Below are 22646 nucleotides of genomic sequence, written 5' to 3' on the forward strand. Positions count from 1 at the left end.
TTCTTAGATTATAAGTATGTTTACTTAGTTTTTCTGTAAAGTATTTGCTGTAATGTTGTTTTTTTCCCCCATGTCGAACTTACTTTCCATCAATTTATTCAAGTGTTTCCATTATAAACCAGTTTCATGGTACTATTTCCTTTTTTCGGATCATTATTTGTTCGCTTCCATATTCCAATAACATTACAACGATTTATCCCTATTGTTTTTACAGATAACCATTGAATATTCAAAACCTGATTGGAAGCACTGATCTCGACCAATAAAAGCAATATACAAAGTCATATCCCTGCATAGTATTTTCACTTGAAGGTGAGGCGTGGTTCTACCTTTTTTCAAAACAATATCACATACGACTCTTCTATATCTTTTCAATCCTTTTTAATACCATACTTTTCAAGATATTTCTTAAATATTAATAATCTTCGTTATTATCTGTATAAAATAATAACTTACTTATTCCTGTCGGCTTCCTGTAGTATTTTCTTACTAGTCTCATCATCTCTACTCAACAAAGCAACTAAAATAAAACGGACATGGATGTAAAATAGTTATGTACTTTGTCGATGCAGTCACAAATTACCAAAGATCCGGAAGTTCTCAAAGATATAAGATATCAGACTGTAAGGAACAAGATTATACGGCCATTTTGTTGTTGAGGTTTACAGTCTTATGATTGAATTACAGATATGCTTTTGGGAGTTTTATAGATATGTGCTACTCATTTTTAGCCTGTATATCTTATCTCATTCATTTACAGACAAACGCACAAAAGGACTTATTTCCATGATTAAATGTTAGCAACAACTTTATTTACTCCAAATTACTGTCTCAAAAAATCATTCATATTAATTTTTTTATGCAATATCTGATGTTTTTAAAAGAAATAGGCAATATAACTAAAGTATTGTACAAAAATAGAAAGACAAAAAAGAAAATCTGTTTTACATATGTTTTTCAGTGTTTGTTGGTCTGCACTAAGCATAAAAAATATACAGATAACAATAGTACTTAGTCTATTAGTATGTTATAATTCGGCATGCTTTTTTCTATATTCTACATGCCAATTGTTGATATAATTGTGTACTTACGCAGAAAATCAGCTGGGTTAAAATGTATTGCACATGTCATTCCAATTCTCTCAAAGTAATTTAATGCGTCTGACGCTATTCCGAAATAAGCTACCTAAAAATTCACAAGTAAACATAATCATAAAAACCATACCCACAAAAAAACATCGCTGCGATTTAGCCTTTTTGTGTTGATGAGGTGTTTAACAATCACCAATCAATCACAAAAACAGCATTTTCTGATTTTGATTCCAAAATTAAAGTTTGATATATTGATTACTTGCATGTGAATTAAGGTTCAAGTTGTTGTAACTTCATTCAACTTCATCAAAAACTACCTTGACCAAAAACTTAAACCTGAAGCGGGAGACGGCCGAACGAACCAACGAACAGAATGATGAGAAAGTGCAACACTATTTAGAGTTCAGGTAGCCCACAGCAGATTTGTCCAGGGCATTTATATATCTAAAATACATGTACTATAAAGTGTGGTACAATAATACTGGAACAAATGTATTGTACAGATTACGGAAGCTGGGTTGCTTACTTTTTCTGCATTATAAAATGGTCTTGATAATTTGAAAAAAAATGCATATTTCTTGTGGCGCATTTCTCAACAATCAGTATAACATCAATGAAAAGATTCTCTTATTATTTTTGTGACAATGCATTGATATTTAAACCCATGTGAAAGTGACCATAACATTTATTTTCGTAAAATTTTTGTTCGACACTTAATTATTTAAATTACAATTGAAACTTACTTTACCGTCCATTAACAACAGCAACTTAGAAAACAAATGATAAACTTGACTAGAAGGTTGGTGGATTGTAGCTATTATGGTTTTGTTGTACTGGGTGGCATAGTCTTTGAGTTGAGTCATCAGATTATGTGCTGTTGTAGAGTCCAGTCCGGATGTAGGCTCCTGTAAATTAACAAATAGATTGTGAGGAATAAACTTGAAATGATAACATCATTGATGTATAAACAGGGCCGATTAGTGAAATGTTTTAAAGGGCGACATCATCGATGTACTAAGTGGACCGATTCATGAAATGTATTTATTAAGGCATAAATCAGGTAGTTGGCTTTCTCTTATGACTTGCTTAAACATTTCGTTGTGTCGAGGACTTTTCGCCACGGTATGCTTATAATTGTTGATGATTAAAAGTGGTTAACACTCTCCTCTTTATTTGGTCTCTGGTTAATGGTCTCATTGGCAACGATATCACACATTTATATGTAAAGTATTTTATTGAGATTCACCATAAAAAAAATCATTTTTCGATATGTCTAGTAAATCGAGTTATACACGTACATGTATCATTACGACTGGTGGGGTTTATCTATAGTTTTCTTACATCAATCAACATAATATCAGGGTCTGTCAGGAATTCACATGCTATATTGGCTCTTTTCTTTTCACCACCGGACAATCCACGGACAAAAAAGTCCCCAATAACTGTAATGATATTAATTGTATATATAAGATTTGATATGATTAAGTAAAGTAATATTAGTATATATGTGATGCTTTCTTATCAACGCTAAGTGTTGACACTATAGCAGAAATGAGAACAAAATACATTAATGCACATTTAAACAACTCTCTGGTGAATCTGCAAGTGGTCTGCAGCAAAACCACATGTATATGCCCCTGTTCAATATGTCAACAGTTTTCAGTGATATCAAAACGTAACGCTCTTAATTCTGTTTGACATAATTTGCAGACTAGGCGATGCATTCATTGTTGTTTTATGCATAATAAACGGGCATGAAATAATTATTGGTTAAACAAATAAAACGCAACCGATAAATGTTATACAATGCACGATACAATACGAAACTGGATCGTAACCCTTGTTAGAGCTTATGTTTGTACTGTTTGTCAATATGCCGAATCCAAATAAAGTTTTACTTACTTACTTATAGCGACGATACAGTGTCTCGGACATTTAAAATGCAAATAGTTCTTTTAAGCTAGGTTCTCATACTTTATGGTTTTGTTTTTAAGAGTTTCTCTTTGGTAAGCAATCCTGTGAATGATTCCACATAAATCATAATAATAATATAATAAATTTATTCAAAATGTTTTATTCTTTAGGTATCATGAAAAGTACATGTCAAGTGATCTAAAAACGAACCTATAGTTCTGGTCTGTCATTTATTGCCAATATTAGTTTTTAATATTCACCTGTGTGAAGACATTTCTTCAGATCCAAAGCCTTTACTATATCATCTATCCGGGTTTGTTTGTCCTTCACCGACACTGATTCAGCAATACGAATCATTGCAGTGAACTAACAAAAGTAATGATATTAATAAGTTAGATATATATAAAACAAGAATGTGTCCATAGTACACGGATGCCCCACTCGCACTATCATTTTATATGTTTAGTGGACCGTAAAGTTTGGGTAAAAACTCTAATTTGGCATTAAAATTAGAAAGATCATATCAAAGGGGACATGTGTACTAACCTGAAGCGGGACAGACGAACGGACAGACGAACGAACGAACGAATGGACGGACGAACAGACGCACAGATAAAAAAACATAATGCCCATAAAGGGGGCTTAAAAAAAATAGTGCACGTACAGTTGTCACAATATTAGAAACTGCGAGCAAAAGGTAAATCAGTGTATTTTTGTTTAGGTTCCTGTTGTTTTTTGTGTGGTATTGTAGAGTTTTCTTTAATCATTGTTACTTAACGTTCTTTTCTGTATCTATGAGTATTCAATCGATCGATATTGATATTAAGTAAACGATTTCCGTCTTTCATTAAACAAACATGTTTAATAGTATAATTGTCAGTTTGCTTATTATTGAGGGTTGTTTTGGTGACATTAAGTATGTTTTAAATCATCGTCCCTTGGGCACTTGTGAAATAAATAATAGTCTCATAGGCAATCATTATTCTCCTCTCTTTTATATTAACCAAAAAGCCGTTCTTAATCTGCTGAAGGAGCATGCAATAAACAATAGTCGTGTCTTTTTCGGTTTGTTGTTTTAAAAAACTCAAGACAAATCAAAGTCCGAAAACGCTTACTAGTTACCAGAAAACAATTAAGATTGCAAATCACGACTCTACGAACTCTACCAGCAACCACGGGTGAACTCTGGTGGTTTTGGATTTCTTTTCAGCATTTTTTCTTAAAAAAGAAAATAACAAGTATGTATTAAATGCAAAGAGCTTTTCTAGATATCCCTTGATCAGTGAATTCGAAGTTTCGATATTTACAGTGGTTTATATAATAGTTTTTACTTACATATAATGTTTCATACAGAGTTAAACTAGGCATGAACACATCGTCTTGCAACACGTAGCCAAGTCGACGTCTAAGATGTTTATTGAAATATTGTCCATTTATAGTTATTTCCCCTGACGTTGATTGAACTCGTCCAGCTATTGTGTTCAGGAGCGTTGTTTTCCCAGAACCTAAATAAAAACATTTCATTTGGATTTTGAGTATTACTTTTGTACAATACCGGGCACAGATTTATTATGTTTATGTAATGAGTATGTCTACAGTAATAATGAGTATGTCTACAGTAATATAATAAACAAATACATGTACATACACACATTTATGTAAGAATTGATATGATTAAGTAAAGCAATATTATCATGTGATGTTGTATTATCTAAGCTGTGTGTTGCAGAAATGAAGAAAAAAACATAAATCACATTAAAACCACTTTCTGGTGAATCCGCAAGTGGTCTGCTGCAAGAAGCATCATTTTATAACCTTTAAATTGTGGAAATTGTTTATTTTTTTGCATTACAGTTTTGAAGGAGTGCGAAAGCATTAACTCATGAATTATAGAGAGATCACTTCTAACCTCTCATTAGAACTGTCAGAATAATCTGTAATAGAACTGTTCTAACCTGTCCTAAAACAGTTCTACCTAGAACTGTTCTATTAAGTAGAACTGTCATAATCAGTTCTAGGTAGAACTGACCAAATCAGTTCTACGTAGAACTGTCAGGATCAGTTCTAGGGTAGAACTGTCTAAAACTGTTCTAGGTAGAACTGTCCAAATCAGTTCTAACCGTAGAACTGTCAGCAGAACTGACTATTAAATCAGTCAGGACTTTAGAACAGTTATACATGACGTCACTACAGTAAGGGCACTTTAGAATTTAGAAGCAAAAAAAAAAATCAATTCCACTTACTTTACTATATAATAGCAGATTTTCTATATTTTTTACTGATCAAACGTTACATGTACAAATATCGAAGTGGATAGAAGGTTATCCAACTCATCGGAGAAATATTTTTATAAGATTGCAAATGAAACATCATTGTTTAAGTTTCTTCGTTCCCCGTTTTTAACAGACTCTTCCTAAATATACATTGTAACTCTGCATTTAATTCATGGAATTTTAATCGTTATTTACCTTGTTTGCCTTGGATTTACATTCATAATTTAAAATTCTGTTTTGACAAATGTTCAAACGGAAATTGTACAGTGGATGAATTGTGGGATATTAATGAAATAAGTGTTGTATAGCGTAAAAAAAACTATGTACATTTGCACCATCTCGTCAATTTAGCCAGACTTATCCATAACGATTAAATTAATATAAATGATAACTGGGAGTCTGGAACGTCAGAAAAATATACTCGATCTGAACATGAATGAAACATTTGCCACTGGACGTTAGGCTACAAACAAAATCATGCATTTTTCTTTGCCTTCTTCAAATTATGCTAACAGTATGTACTATTCCAAGAAGAACTACCCATACATGTAGCCCACTTTTTATTTTAAAATATTATAAAGTATATGAATCAGTCATGTCAGTGTTGGATGATGCCGTTAAATAATTTTGTTTAAAAAAATAACCATCACAAACTACTGACTTAAAAAGACACTTTAGTGACGGTTCATTATTATGGATACAGAGAGGAAATAACGGCACGCTAAATTTTTAGAAATGGTATAAATACACCGGCGTTTTACGTTTCCGCAAATTGGCATTACTTTTCCGGAATAAATTATTGCTTTTCCGCAAATAATTGAGGAATACCTGTTGATCGAAAGCAAAGCCATAATAAAAAATAAATATTAAGTAAGTCAAAGGTCATCATAACATGCAAGTAAAATTCATCATTTAAATCTATGAAAACGTATGTTCAAAAGTCAGCACTAATCAGAAATATATTGATATGAGTTCATAAGTCAGTTCTAGCAGAATACATAGCCAACACGCCACACAAAGTCCAAAGTAGCACATTCACCGTTTACAAGTTTTGTATTTTGTTCAAGAAGGAAGTCCATCTTCTCCTTTTCACATTTCCAAACGGGTGCTTTTACAGTTAGAGTTCTCATCTTTATGTAAGATGTTGTTTGCAGTTTCAATAACACATCGATAAAAACAAAAATGTTAGGATGGCTAGCGTAAAACTGCTCGTTCAAGTGGGCATGAAAAGACTCGGCACTATTCGTGTTTCCGTACCAGCAGTATGAATTACACATTCAAAGTCATAATGAAGTACCTCGGGCTGGAGAGTTATTCTTCGGGTAGTGCACACACCAATAAGGGGATCCAACAGTTTCGTGTAACATTCCTCGGATTTCAATGGAAGTAACGCAGATACAAGACGAATGTAGTTACCATTTTTACATCCATGTATCGAATAAACTGAGTTGGTAGAAAAATTTCGGACAGGATTTAAATGTGCCATCTATGAAAATATCAGTCATTTCATTACATAGACATACCAAGTTGGTGAAACATGAAAGTATAACGATTCCCGAATCAAAATCATTGACTAATCAAAAGTGAAAATAAGTTTCAATTTTTGTTAGTGTTCAAATTTATTTGTCTTAATGTCTCGAGAATTTCTAATCTACGATAAAGGTAATTTTGGAAACTGCTTTCACCTGTCTCTGTATAAGGACATAGCAACATTTTTCAAGTCAATATATATTCAAATACTTATAATTTACCAGGTAAATTTCCGGAAAAGTAATAAATACACATTGCGGAAACGTATACTTGAAATTTGCGGAAACGTAGCATTGGGACTTTGAAAAATTAGCGGAAATGCATTACGCCCTTTCTTATCGCTAATTGTCCGCCATTACTGGATATCACACAGGTTCACGTAAAATTTTGACGCCATAAAACAAAACATCTGATGCCACAATGGAAAAGTGATTGTTGTATGCTTCAAAAGTTCGAGCGGCTGGGTCAGCCGGGATTAGCGATAAGGTGTAATGTATTCCAAAGTTGGTGTCATTTTTATCATACGATCCGTCCTGACATAGAAATATTATTGGTTTACAATGAGGCCATATATATATTTTCAGGATAAAGTGAAAATATGTTCAGTTTTGGTTGATGCGATCAAATAATTTTGTTAAAACGACTCAGTTTGATATATCGAAACTACTGAAATTTGTTTACAATTCAATATTTTGAATAAAAAGAGAACTTGCTGGTACTCTAAATTGATGCGGATTTTTTTTGTAGCCAATGTATTCCAATATTGCTGTCATTTGAATTATACAATCCATCGTGATATGTAACTATAAGTGATTTACTATGCGGCTATATATATATTAAGATTTACATAATAAAGTGTAAATATGGTCAGTTTTTGGTTGATGCTGTCACATATGGTCTCTTTTGGTTGATGCGGACAAATAATTTTGTTATATGAGTCAGTCTGACCAAATCAGTTCTAGGTTAGAACTGTTCTAGCTAGAACTGACTAAAAGGTGTCAGGCTGACAGTTCTACGTACTGTCCTAGAACAGTTCTCCTGACAGATTCTGACAGATTTAATGAGAGGTTAGAAGTTATCTCCACTGTAAGTTGTTGGATAGACATTGATGGGGCAGGTACTCTACAACACAAATGAAAAAAAAAAATACATCTGGTCAGGAGGTAAATAGTTTTCAACGACATGCAATCCGCAAAGCTTTAAATCGTCTCGAGAATAGGAAAATGTGTTTGAATAACAAAGAAACAATGCGATAATTCATTTGCGTTATTACACCAGAGGTGGTAAGCAAATTATTGGAAGAAGAAGAAAAAGAGCATTTGCATGAAAGAAAATATGTGTAATACATGGCATTGATGTAAAATGTCTGCATTTTAATCGCTGAGATTTTTTTTCATAAACTGAGTGCAAGTTTTCGAAATATGGTATCAAATAAAGTTTCATGGTTCAAAATAGTATATGTAATGTATAAATATTAGAAGATGCGGTATGATAGTCCAAATAATTATGACGTCTTGGAAGGCTATTTTAAAAAAGAAAAACATATAATAGCCTTTCAAGATGTCATAATTATTTGGACAGCGGTATGAGTGCCAATGAGACAACTCTACATTCAAGTCACAATTTATAAAAGTTAACCATTATAGGTCAAAGTACATGTTTTTTTACGGTCTTCAACACGGAGTCTTGGTTCATATAAAAAAAAATCAAGCTATGAAGAGTCCCAAAAATGATTGATTAAACGATAGTTTACCTGTAGGACCCATAATGGCAAGAAGGTCTCCACTTTGTGCCCCTGTGTTAACTCCATAAAGAATGTGCTTTGTCTTCACAGAAACAACCAGATTCCGAACGACTAGCTGTGATGTGGATGCTTTCGTCTTCATTTCTCTACCAATCAAAAAGCAAAGAGGAAAGTTAAAAAAAAGTCACTTCTTGTCTCCTTGGAAACTATAATCAGAATGTTTTATGGATCTATCATGAGTTTACCATTTAATCTTCTCTGTACAGTAAAAAATAAAACTGTCCCAACCTGTCTTATTTTTTTGAAATAAATCATACATAAAAAATAAAATTTAGGGTAGTCCAAATAATTATGACGTCTTGAAAGGCGTTTTTTTTAAATTGTGTGACGCCTTCACAGAAAAAAATGAAAATGCCCAAGATGTCATAATTATTTCTGCCTATAAAGTTGAAGGAAATGTAACGTGCCCGAGATATTTTGCATGATTTTATTTATCTAAAAAAAGTTTTACCTGTTATTTTGTATACCAAACCAGTACAAATCATATAGAACACATTTTGATTAAGGGTTAAATTCTTGTGTAATGTACCACAATAAGATTTTATGGTAAACGCACACACTGGGTTTAAACATGACGTGACCACGGGCACTTGAAGATCCACTGTAAACGTACATATTGACGTACTTTCAACGTATATTTACCACCGGGTGTTAAACAAACTACAATCGCGCACTTAATCTCGTAAATCAGATATCCGAAGAATCAAGGTATAATTACAAATTTAAACATGAGGATTGTACCTCGAGAGAAAAACGTGTTTTGTTAATTTGTACATATCAAGATATTTATTCATGTACTTTTGGGGTAAATAAAAATTAGGCTTTTTATTGCCTTATTATGAAACAGCGAATTAAATATTAAATAATTTTATAAGTTAACAAATCATGCAATATTTACGGTGGCAGAATGCGGCCATGAAAGAAAAAAAATTATGTTGTTCCCTCAAGATACTATGTCGTTCCCTCAAGATGCTATGTCGTTCCCACAAGATAGTTATCTCGTTCCCTCAAGATACTATGTCGTTCCCTCAAGATAGTTATCTCGTTCCCTCAAGATACTATGTTGTTCCTCAAGATAGTTATCTCGTTCCCTCAAGATAATTATCTCGTTCCCTCAAGATACTATGTCGTTCCCTCAAAATGTTATGTTGTTCCCTCAAGATACTATGTCGTTTCCTCAAGATGATATGTCGTTCCCACAAGATAATTATCTCGTTCCCTCAAGATACTATGTCGTTCCCTCAAGATAGTTATCTCGTTCCCTCAAGATACTATGTCGTTCCCTCAAGATAGTTATCTCGTTCCCTCAACATAGCAATACAATTATATTGATTTATTCTTTATTTCCAACTTCGAAACGGTGGAGTAAAGACGTGGAGTTACTTCCAATTCACTTTTTAATCAAATGCGGAACAATGCAAGAACGAGAAATTAAGACCTTCAACACGAAACACGGAAAATAAATAAGGGGAAATACGAAACACGCACATCGAACCAAACACGAGAAAACGAGAAATAAAACACCAAATCACGAAAACACGCAAAATGAAAAGGCCGAAAACGTTGCACGAAAATAACCCTTTACCACCCTCTTAGAAAATAAAATTAAAAATGAGCCACAAAATGTTTTATCATCTCCTATTCCTGGATTTCTAATACATTAACCTAACTGTTTGTGTTGTACATGTGCATATGTATGTAATCAGGATCTTCCTTAGATTTAATTTTCAAATGTTAAAAGGGTGAAAAATAATTCCTTTTCTGTGTATCCATGGCAACATTCTGCATTTATTTACCATAACATATTGCAAAAAGGGGGTAAACATGCATGTCACATATCCCCCCAAAATTAGGATCAAACTAGAATTTCAATGCTTTTGAGTGATACCTTTTTAGAAACTGTTTTCATAAATCTTCCTAATGATCAAATAAAAATGGGTGTCTTTCGCCTAATTTTTTTCGTAAAATCTAATCACAAAGTTCGTGCGACAAAAAGTTGGAAAAAAACATTACAAAAATTGCCGGACCAATGTATGGTATGGACATACAAATACGGACTGTCATACAGAAAACAGCCTATATTACATACATTATATGATATTGATGTTCATATAAACCCAATACGAAGGCTATTTTAATACTCAGCTATCCAAAAATGAATTTTATTGCACACTAGCTCTTATATTTGAAAAATCCTCAGGGGCCAAAATGCGAAACTACACATCTAACTGTGGAGTGCTACCTTTACTGGGACTCCGGGATCGGGTGTTTTTAAGCTCGGGATTTCGGAATTGACCCTTTCGGATCCGGGAATTCTTTTTTTCGGATTACGGGACGTCGGAATTTACTTTATTTAAATTCGGGATTTCGAGATTTCGTGTTTTTAAGCCAGGGATTTCTGGATCAGGACCCCTCCTATCCCCTCTCAGTTATTCTCTTTAAATACAGAATTATTATATCATTATTATTATTATGCAAATATTCTACTTTGAGATCTGGCCATGTCTACAGTTCCGCTTCGAAGGGCGAAATGAATCATATATCAATACAATTTTAAAATCTTGGCGGGAACGAGATAACTATCTTGAGGGAACGAGATAACTATCTTGAGGGAACGACATAGTATCTTGAGGGAACGACATAGTATCTTGAGGGAACGAGATAACTATCTTGAGGGAACAACATAACATCTTGAGGGAACGACATAGTATCTTGAGGGAACGACATAGCATTTTGAGGGAACGAGATAACTATCTTGAGGGAACAACATAACATCTTGAGGGAACGACATAGTATCTTGAGGGAGGGAACGAGATAACTATCTTGAGGGAACGACATAGTATCTTGAGGGAACGACATAGTATCTTGAGGGAACGAGATAACTATCTTGTGGGAACGACATAGCATATTGAGGGAACGACATAGTATCTTGAGGGAACAACATATTTTTTTTTTCTTTCATGGCCGCATTCTGCCACCGTAAATATTGCATCCACAAGTATACAGATTCGTTTATTATATATTTTTTTGTTATATAAGATAAGATAAGATATATTTTATTTCCAATAGTGGACCTATTACGGGCATAATCAGTACATTGATTTTTTTTATCACACATTTGCAATAGACAATAAACAAAAATAAAAATAGAAATACGTTTGACAAAAAACATGAAATATAAATTAAGTTAATAATAATACATGTAGTCACATATCAAAACCTGTATGTTTAGTGACTATTGACCATGCACCAGAAGCAGCATCACATCCATTATAGAAAAAAAATTACTTTGAGTTAAGTCCTTCCTATTGGCTGATGCATATGAGCAAATAGTATTGTTGTTCATATGCAGGAGTCGCCAAGGGCAGGTGCTTAAAGGACACTCAAGCCTCTTCATGTGCAGGAGCCACCAAGGGCAGGTGCTTAAAGGACATAGTAATATATTGTGTAAAATTTCTGTGTAAAAATATTTGGATTTGGATGCAGCCTTTAGTACAACCTGTCCCAATGCTCTGAGAGAAAAAAAGAGAATACACAAAATATACAAACAATGGTATGAATCATGAGTATTTTTCATTTTGTTTTATAAAATCACACATTTTATACAAGATATCCTTGTTCTCATTACTCATTAACCAAATAAACTGGTCTTTAATTGTTAACATATCAAAATTAGCACAATATTTCCTAGCAGAACGTATTAAGGCGAAGTGTACGTAAATAAACTACACAATGGATTTTTAAAAATTTTTACATGTAGATTCTGCTTGTAAAAATAAATCGGAAAATAAAATAAGAAAAGGGGGTAACCGTTTTCGTTTTTGAGATACGAGCTGTTGAAGTTAACAGCATCATACACCAAAATTACAAAGGATATATAGGGAAAATCGTGAAATTCGGCAGGAATTGTTACATTTTCAAGATTTTCTATTATATTAGACAATCGATTTTTTTTTAAATTTATGAGACGATTCTAAAATGTCTGAGGAATCGATTGGTGCATAGAAAGTCCTTAGCAACCGTGCTACTTTTCAAGCTATACCCTGTTAAAGTTGAATCTTGAGTGTAAAAAAAACAAAAAAACAGCGACAACGTTATTGACGTCGCCGCAACAGTTACGACGCTTCATATAGTTCTATACTTGTATGAAATATATACCGCTTTGTTGGAGTTCGTGTTGCTCGGTCTTTAGTTCTTTATGTTACGTTTTGTGTACTATTGTATTGTATTTGTCTATTATATTTGGTTGCGTGCGGAGATCGCCAAGCTAGAAAACGGTTGACATTTTCTTCATTATGAACTAGAACTATTTTCGACCTTGGTGCCTTATTTTTGTTAAAATCTAAACACTGAGACGTGTTTTCAAAATCTTTGTTCCCATAAAACTTCATTTCATCAAGGTCTCTTCTCAGAATATCAGCCATCTGTCTGGCACAGGATAACAAATCAATATTTAAGTAAATTTAAGTTGTGTGGTAATTCTTAGTACATTTGGGTAAATTAATCTTATCTTTGTGCCGCATAAGCATCTCTATAATTCAACACATTCCTGACCCACGACATTATATATTTTATGCATTGCATGCGCTTCTTTTTATCACAATCCAGACCGGTTAGTAACCGTTGTACTTTACACGTCTGAAGACGAATATTTGCGTCAAACATTTTTGTATGATTTTTATTTCTGGAAATCAATCTGAAATCTACAACAGTCCTTTCCCGAAAGTCGGACTGGACCTTTACTTTTATGTGCATTCGGGATTTACATCAATTGTAACCGAATAATTCATTCTTATTATTCAGCTAATGTACGAATGCTACATTTCTCGTGTGGGAGAATATCGAACATGGAAAGGGCTTGAATTATTCGAGTTACTCAAATTAAAACTCGGGAATATATTTCTAGCTGTTCGGAATTCGCGGAAACAAATGATTGTTTTTCGGCATTACGGTATTGAATCAATATGAGAGATACCAATTTTTTCTTTTAACAAATTAGAATACCAGTCAGTTTAAAGGACTTTAGTTTGAAATAGGGGCGGTAATCCATTCATTTTATCCAATCATTTTTTTTTTTTTGGGGGGGGGGGGGGGGGGGGGGGGGGGGTCAACATTGATAGTCAAAAAGCCTTGAAATATTCGATAAAAAACGTAGATCTGACCGATTGCGAAATCCTCATGGATAATCGTCTAGGTCGATAAACACCCCTTGCAGTAAACTTGGGTTAAATTAAAAAAAAAAATCGAAATGTAATAGTCTGAACACATTTCACCTCTCATTCCACTAAATATTAGATTACAGTAACAAGTATTACAAAACTTCCCTGACCTCTTTTCTTTAACCATAATAGAGGGAGGAGGGGACGGAGGGATCCAGATCCCGAATCCCGGGCTTAAAAACACGACATCCCGAGGTCCTGAATTAAAAAAATTTAAATCCCGACTACCCGAAATTCGGAAATAGAATTCCCGGATCCCGAAAGGGTCAATTCCGAAATCCCGAGCTTAAAAACACCCGATCCCGGAGTTCCGATAAAGGTCCTACCCCCCCCCCCCCCCCCCCGTAATTCTATATTCTATTCATTCATAATCTTGAATTGAGACTTCTCTAATTTTGAATGATGCACACAGGCACAATAAAAGAAAACAGGTTTCGCTATATATCTCTTCGAAATTGGAATTTGTGAAAGAAGAAATGACATGTTATATTTTATCTTACATGTGTACTTTCAGTTTCAATATGGTTCTAAATTTAGATTTAATTTTCCCATAAATTGCGGACGGAATAGAAGACACCTGTTTTTCTGCACATGTAGAAAAAGTTGAAACTGGGAGTTGAATGATATAATTTTTACTTACTTTTAAGATAAATGTTAGAGTGAGACAACTTTTAAGTTACTGAATAATTTTTGGGGCCTAATTTGTTTACTTTTTGTTTGTTTTCCGTCTTTGTTCTTCCGACCTGTAAGTGTTGCACTAGTGGTCAAATTATTCTCTTGGTATCGTCTGATTTCTAATATGAATATAAATCATGTCCTTAAATTTTCAATTGCGAAAAATACGAACATTTCAACGTCTTTTTAATTAAACAATTAAATTCACACGTCTTTCATTAATTATTTGTAACCTATTATAAAACTTTACGTTGAGTACTGTGTTTTCCGTTCAAGACTACGGCTTTTTAAAACGATATTGTTGGGTCAATTCAGGTTTCATTTCAATTGATTTGATATCAATAGAAGAAAAATTGTTACATGTTTATTTGTTTATAATTTTGTTGTGAGGCGTTTTTTCTTTCTGTTAGTGTTGATATCATAAACACGAAATGCCTTCTCCTACGCGTCTATAAAAAAAAACAAAAAAAAACCCAGTGTTTTTAAGTCAGGCTGCACACAGAACAACGTTCAGAATGCTGTGTTATTTAGATAATTTCTATGAGGTTTAAGACAGCATAGGAGTGCTTGTTGGATTTATTCTAGACCGCAGAAAGTAGTTTCTCTTTCGTGTGTCCTTTCTTGGAGTAAGGGAGATAACTTGCGTAACTAACGACGAACGTTTTTAATCCCGTTTTCCGCTAGAGGCGTGCAATTACGTACACTTCGCCTTAATGTACTTCTCTCATTGTTTAATGAGGTACAATTAAGAAGAAAATGTTACTCATCTTCAACTTCAGAACTTGAGCATCTGGTACAAGTTCTATCGTGTCGAGGAATACCCTGATACCTTCCCTTTTCAATCTTTAGGGAGTGTGCTGTAACACGCAGCCTTGTCAGATTTTTTCTAATATCAACATTGTGGATTACAGATAAATATTTTTCACAGACAAAATTATTTTTATAAAGAACATAAGAGCATAGTTTACTACCAGCATGTATTTGTAATGTCTGCTCCCATTCTTGTAAAAAAAACAATTCTTTATAAACTTACTACTTACATTTAGTATGTTTTGGATGTTCATTGAGTTAGCAGACTTAATAATTTTTAATTATATAATATCACATTGAAACTACTATACCATGAAGGTTTTTTTGCATCAGATAAAAATATTGATTAATGAAAAGCACAATCTGGCAGTGGAGATATGAACTGATATGTTATTAAGCTGTTACAGTATTTAACCATAGCTTTTACAACATTGAAATATAAAGGAAGTCTGCTCAATTCAAATAAAACAGCTATATTTGTTGCCTTTGAGTGGACACCAAGAATATATTTACAGAATTGTAGATGCAATTTTTCTGCTTGACATCTATCATAAATTTGATGAAAGGTTAACAAGCCATTCCTAAAGGAGTATGTTCAGTCAGGTCCTGAAATGGCCCCCTTTTTTAGCGTAAATTTCAAATTCGGATGTATTGACCAATATCACAATAAATTAAAGCTAATATAGTGACTAGATAGGAAATAAGCTATTTTGTTGAAAACTTTACGTTTCTACGTTACATTATGACGTCACAAGTTGCACTCGTAATGAAAATAGGTAAATTTCAATAGATTATTGGACAGAAAACATAGAGCGCATACGTCGACAACAAAGATCTTTTAAAATAATGTTTGTGAAGACATTTCACATGTCTTATTTGAATATTAAGTTTGTCGACGCCTGCGCTCTATGTTTCCTGGTCCTTAATTTGGTTGAAATCCAGCTCATTTTGTCAAATTTCACCAAAATCCCTTATCTTGACCTTTTTGGGATGTAAAAATCAACGTCTTAGACTTAAACTTTGACAAAAACAGTTCTGTTTAACTTTCTCCCATGTATTTAAGGCAACTTAAAACCTTTATTGGCTTGTAACTATGAACTTTATAATTGGGGCCAAATATGGCCCTTACCGAACTTACATTCCCCACACTTCACAACCATATAATAGAATTGGTTTAATTGTATGATCAAAAACATGCATACTAGTTTTAACAGAAGGATTCAGTGACAATAAATCTTTTGATAATTTGAAGTATGCTTTTAAGGCTTTTTTATACAGTTCTTCTTGCGCAAAGGAAAATGATCCTGATGCCCAAAAGTGAATACCAAGATATTTGTATCTATTTACATATTCAAGCAATTTTTAATCTTAAATATATGTTGGGTATGTTTGCCTGCGTTGTTGAATATTAATACTTTTTTTTTTGGTATTTACAGTAAGACACCAATCATTACAATATTGATCAAGTAAATCAAGTTTCTTTTGAACTTGATAGTAAAATAATGTCGTCTGCATACATTAAACAATGAACCGAACGGTTGTTCAAGGTTATAGTATCTTCTATAGTATGTAGGTATTTTGGTAAATCATTAATAAAAATATTAAAAAGATTAGGGCTAAGGTTATCCCCTTGTTTAACACCAAGCTTGACACCATAACGTTCTGTTAAGTTATTATTTATCTTGATACATGATTTGATCAATGCATACATTTTCTTTATGATGTTATAGAATAGAGATCCAACACCGATTTCCAAGAGTTTCAGTTTAATACCAGTGTGAATAACAGTATCATATGCTTTTTGAAAATCAACAAAGCAGGCATACAATCTTCTTTTACCTGAATTACAATACTTATCAATAATCGTTTTCAAAACAAACATATGGTCAGAAGTTCTTGCTTTCTTTTTAAAACCAATTTGACACTCATCTGTAATATTAAATTTAATTAAAAACTTGTCAAAACGTGAATTAAAAAAAATTACCTATCGAGCTTGTAATTGTCAATCCACGATAGTTGTTCGGATCATGAATATCATGTGCTTTATGTAATGGTGTTAAGTAACCCTCTGCCCAGCTTGTAGGGTATATTCCTGAGCTTAAACACACATAAAATAGCTTCTTAAAACATTTTAAGAGAGCTGACCGACTACATTTTATCATGTTGTTTGTGATTTTATACAAACCTGGACATTTGTTCTTTTTAATCTTTGATATGACATCTGCAATCTCACTCTGAGGTATTGGAAAATCAAGCTCGTTGAAACATTTTATATTTTCCAAGCTTTTTAGTTTTCCTTCAAATTCATTTATTCTTGAAAGAAAGTGTTCTTTTCCTTCATTCAATCCTTGACAGTGCTTTAACCACATAGAAGGTGTAATGCAGTTTTCATTTGTATCTGAGTGTTTTTCACTAGGTGGTTTTCTAGTAAATTACTTAAAACTTTCCAGTATAAACTAGGATTGTTGTCATAAAGTGTTTCAAATTTCTTGTAATAAATTATTTTTGTAAGTTTTTTGCTTTATTTTTCTTCTTTTGTTGTATTCACGATAGAGTTTGTAAAAATGTTTTTTTACATATGGATCTTTCGGATATTTTGTAAAAACTTTTCCATAATTCATCAAATTTTGTCTCAAAGTTTGCAGATCCTTATCAAACTATTTTTTGTAATTATCTGTATTTTTTTTTTTTTTTTGGTTTTTAGCTTTTTAAGTGATATATCTGCTGCACGAGTGAAAATATTAGCCAATTAAGTGGACGCACCATTAATATTTGTGATTGTATTTACTATGGGTTTATCTAAAAAAATGAGTTACGTCTGTTTGTAATGATAATAATGCTTCCTGAAATAATTACATTAGATGTATGTTTCATCATAATACGTTATTCTGATTGGCTAACTACACAGCACGTGTTATTCCTAAAGCAATTGCATCACTCAATAAAACTTTTCATTCATGATGACACGTGAAAGTGCACAGGTGAATTAAATAAAACAATTATAAATTTCGTGTTTCATGATCATAGCTAAAAAAAGTAATTATAAGTATTGAATGCTGAGGCAGTCAGAATTAGGTCTAAGGTTAACTGGTACGAGAAAGGCGAAAAATCAACAGGGTACTTCTTTAAACTCGAAAAAAAGAGGGGTGCTGAAAATTTTTGGACTAGAATAAAAGGTTCAGACGGAAGGTATAAGGACGATATAGAATCTATTCTAGAAGAACAAGTGTCTTTTTACAAACAATTATTTACATCCGAGGGGTAGGATAAGGATGCTGCAGAAAATCTATTACAAAATATAGATCATAAACTAAGTGAGGAAAATAAAAAAAATGTGTGAAATGGAAATATCTTAAGATGAAATAAGTAAGGCCGTTAAAATTTTGAAACTTGATAAATCTCCTGGGGAAGACGGAATTGTGAATGAATTTTACAAAAAGTATTGGTATTTGATAAGCGACGACTTCGGGCGGTTATTAAAGAAATTTTAGACAACAATTTGCTCTGTGAATCTCAATACAGATGTATGATAACTCTTATGTTTAAGTCTGGGGAGAGAGAAGACATAAAAAATTGGCGTCCTATAACGCTCTTGAACACGGATTATAAAATTATTTCCAAAGTACTCGCGGAAAGGTTAAAAAATGTATTACCGCAAATAATTGATTTCGATCAAAAAGGGTTTGTCAAAGGGCGCAACATTTTTCAAGGCAATAGATTATTCCAAGATGTTATAGATTTTTGTGAATTAGAAGATGAGGAGGGTGCAATATTATTTTTAGATCAACAAAAAGCATTTGATAGGGCGGAATGGGAATGGATCGATGTTTAAAATTTAACAAAATTAAATGGTGTAAACGTCCTGTGAAAGCATTAGGGGTACTACATGGATACGGGATGGACTTAGATCAAATTTGGTTAGAAAAAATAAATAAAATAAAAAGCTGTATGGAAGTTTGGAAATCAAGAGATCTCACATTTACGGGAAAAGTTTTAATTATTAAATCCTTTGTACTGTCCGTCATTGGATACGAAATTGAAATGAGAGGTATTCCGGATATATACGAAAAACAAATAAATAATATTATATGGTCCTTTTTATGGGATGGGAAAACAAACCAAATCGCTAGAACAGTGTGCTGTTTACCGGAAGAAAAAGGGGGGATAGGAATGATAAACTTAAGGGACTATTAAATCAAAACAAGTGAAAAGTATGTACAGTATTGTCAACTCAAAAACACAAAAAGGGAATGCAATAGGAAAATACTGGTTAACGTCACTAGACGAAAAATATGATACAGACTTTTTATATGTTCTTGTTCGGACACTACATGTTTTAGGCAAATACAAATGTCCAAATATTATAAAGAACTTTTAATTTCCTGGACTAACTTACAGAAAATCCAAAAATCGGTCACGAAAGAGGACCTTTTAGAAGAAAATATTTTCGGCAATTGTAAATTTAAGTTCAAGGGACATGCATTATATTATGCAAATTTTGCCTCCAGTGGAAAAAAAAATAAAGATATATGGGACTTAAACAATACATTTTTGTAAATCCTTTAAAACTTCTTTTGATGTTTTTAACAGTCTTAAAGATAAAAGGAATTGGATTGCACAATATAGCCGCATCAAATCTTTGTTAACACCTCAACAAATTGACGTTTTAAAACAGACTCTAGCATACATATATATATATAGTCATTCTGATGGACCTATAAAATTAATAAATTCTTGTCAATTTATAAAAAATGGAGTTGTCGTTGATGCCAAAAAATTGTGCCATAAAGATATTAGATACTTTTATGAGAATAAAACAGCTCCAAATAGTCAGTTGAAGTGGAATTTACATTTTGGGAATGAACTACCATGGGATTACATTTGGGAAACTTTGAACAAGAATTTAGCTAACAGGAAAATTAAACAATTTCAATGGAAGTTACTACATAATATAATTTACACTGAAGAAAAGTTACAAATAATGAATCGCTCAAACGGGAAGTGTCACTTTTGCAATGAAAAAGAATCACTATTTCATCTTTTTATTTATTGTAAACTGGTGGAAGACGTTTGGCGGGAATTTTTTGAGAAAATAAGGGAATTTTGTTCAAAATTAAATATCCAAAAATTACAAAAATCGGAAACAAGTATAATTTTTGGGGTCATTAATGCAGATGCATCTTATACCCAAATTTTAGATACGGTGCTTTTAATCACGAAATGGGTTATCTGGAAAACTAGAAATATCGCAAAATATCAAAAGAAAGGGATTAGTAAATCGGTGATTTTAAATATGATAACACATGAAATGCAATTTTTGCTCAACTATCTTAAACCGAATACGAAAATCGAAGCCTTTTCTACTATGTGTGACATTTTTTGTATATAAATATATATTTTGCGTGGTCAGGTCAGTTCAATGACCTCTTTGATACTGATTGAATAATAATATGTACACTGCTCTCAACTCCCTACATGTAATTTCTGTTGTGTATGTATTCGTGTTTATCTTACCTCCTATACATTTCCAGGAATATGATTGGTTAAAAGCGTCCGCGTGCAAACCGTGTATATTTGATATTAGGTTAGTAGGGAGGCGGGGCTTATCTTATACACGGTTAGTAGTGGAGTTACATGTACGTCCCTTTATATTCCTTATTAGGTAAGAAGGGGCGGGGCTTATTTCATAGACAGTTAGTAATGGTGTTATGTCCCTTTGTAAAAAACAAAACGGTACTGAGAAAAAATCTTAAAAGTTCCAACAGACGAAGAAATTGATGATTAAGATTGAAACAAATTCATAAAACACATTTAAACCTTACAAGTCGTTATTGTTGGCATCTGTTTTTGTAGGATCAATGGAAGTATTTTCTTAGCGCTAACAGTATTGAAGACTTGCTCGTTTTGAGAATCACTAGTCTTAATTTCACACGTTAAGATAGTCGGGTAAGATAAATTCGTTACATAGTGTGCTAGTGACGTAATACGGTATATATGGGGTCAGTAAATTCCATATTGGGATTCACTAGCACACTATGTAACTAATAATATCATCTTATTGTAACACGACATGTTGTATCAACAGGTTCATATTATAAACAAATATTTACTCACCATATCTTTGAAATTAATTCTTATTGGGAATCAAAATCATTAATCCAATTTTTTTTATGAATGAACTACACATCCCTTTAACAAATCGCACTTGGTAAATGATCACTCGACCAGAAATTCAATGTAATTGAAATTAGCATAACAAAAGACTTGATGTACGATAAAATTGAAACTGCTTAATAAATACAGGTAGCCTTTGTGAGAAATAAATAAAGATAAAAAACATACTTTATTCAAATAATTATATATGGTGAGATGTATAGATATATAGATCGATAATGATTGCAGGTGCATGTACATTTGTACAAGGATAGATAATATTTATAAAAGTTGATCGATGTTAATAATTTATAGTGGGAGTTTTTTTCTCATTTGCTTTTTCCCCCACAAATGAGACTGTAAAAATTGGGGCCCCCTTAGTTGCTTCCCTGGGCAACTGAGGGTTGATGTAACAGGTGATTGTTAATAAAATATGTTTAATATTAAAAAAAAAAAAAAAAAAAAAAAAATGTAAAGATAGACGAGTAGAGATTTTATAGATCAGGGCAGTATCAAAGTTGTCACCATGTATTTGTTCCGCCTATCAGAAGTTCGCCGTGAAACTTTTTTTTATATACAGTTCAATACTATCTGGGTTTTTTTTTTTTTTTTTTTTTTTTTTTAACACCAAAATAATCCCTTGTCAAGGAATATCCTTCATTTGGGCGGTTGTTTCCAACCCGATTATAAAAAGGTAAAGTGGATTCGTACGATTTTGGTCAGCCATGAAAGAGTGACCATTGATCAAAGGTCAGTATGAACTTTATAAGTTCATTGTGTATCTAGATATCATTTAAAAAAAATGAAAGGTGACATTGAAAATAAACTTGTAAATGTGGTGTTGCAAACAAAGCAGATAAATACATGTAGATAGAGCAAGTTAAACGTTCAGAAATCCGAACTACTGAAATGTACGTAACATACCTGTAGTCACTCGTTGCTTTTCAATGTGAGATGTCGATAAAATGTCCGTTTCATGATTCAATTAGCATACAATAATATACAATAATATACAACATGGTTCAATAGATTTGAGCCAGACGACTGACTTTAGCTGGTATGTTTACATTTATATTCAAATTGAAATTAAAACTGGATTATCGTCTTATTGGTATTAAATTACCCCTTTTGTACTTACATGTAAGAATGACTGTGTTGTTTTTATAACAATAGTTAT

General features: G+C 32.7%; 1 protein-coding gene across 4 annotated transcripts in view; it reads right to left on the minus strand.

Moving 5' to 3' along the window:
- Positions 1–22646, minus strand: part of LOC139528709 (uncharacterized) — a 30483-nt gene extending 7837 nt beyond the window's left edge. The window contains exons 1-8 of one of the 4 annotated variants that reach the window (XM_071324838.1): positions 22608–22646; positions 8562–8698; positions 4341–4510; positions 3266–3371; positions 2433–2533; positions 1835–1996; positions 1092–1185; positions 457–520 (exon numbers count right to left, since the gene is read on the minus strand). In XM_071324838.1, the coding sequence (XP_071180939.1) occupies positions 457–520; positions 1092–1185; positions 1835–1996; positions 2433–2533; positions 3266–3371; positions 4341–4510; positions 8562–8694 (830 nt within the window). In that variant the 5' untranslated portion in view covers positions 8695–8698; positions 22608–22646. Of the gene's footprint in view, positions 1–456; positions 521–1091; positions 1186–1834; positions 1997–2432; positions 2534–3265; positions 3372–4340; positions 4511–8561; positions 8699–17155; positions 17177–21430; positions 21528–22393; positions 22538–22607 lie in introns of those variants that run through there. The other 3 variants (XM_071324837.1, XM_071324839.1, XM_071324840.1) reach the window with 3 other exon arrangements.

The sequence above is a fragment of the Mytilus edulis genome, chromosome 6, assembly GCF_963676685.1.
Source record: "Mytilus edulis chromosome 6, xbMytEdul2.2, whole genome shotgun sequence".
NCBI classification, from domain to species: domain Eukaryota; kingdom Metazoa; phylum Mollusca; class Bivalvia; order Mytilida; family Mytilidae; genus Mytilus; species Mytilus edulis.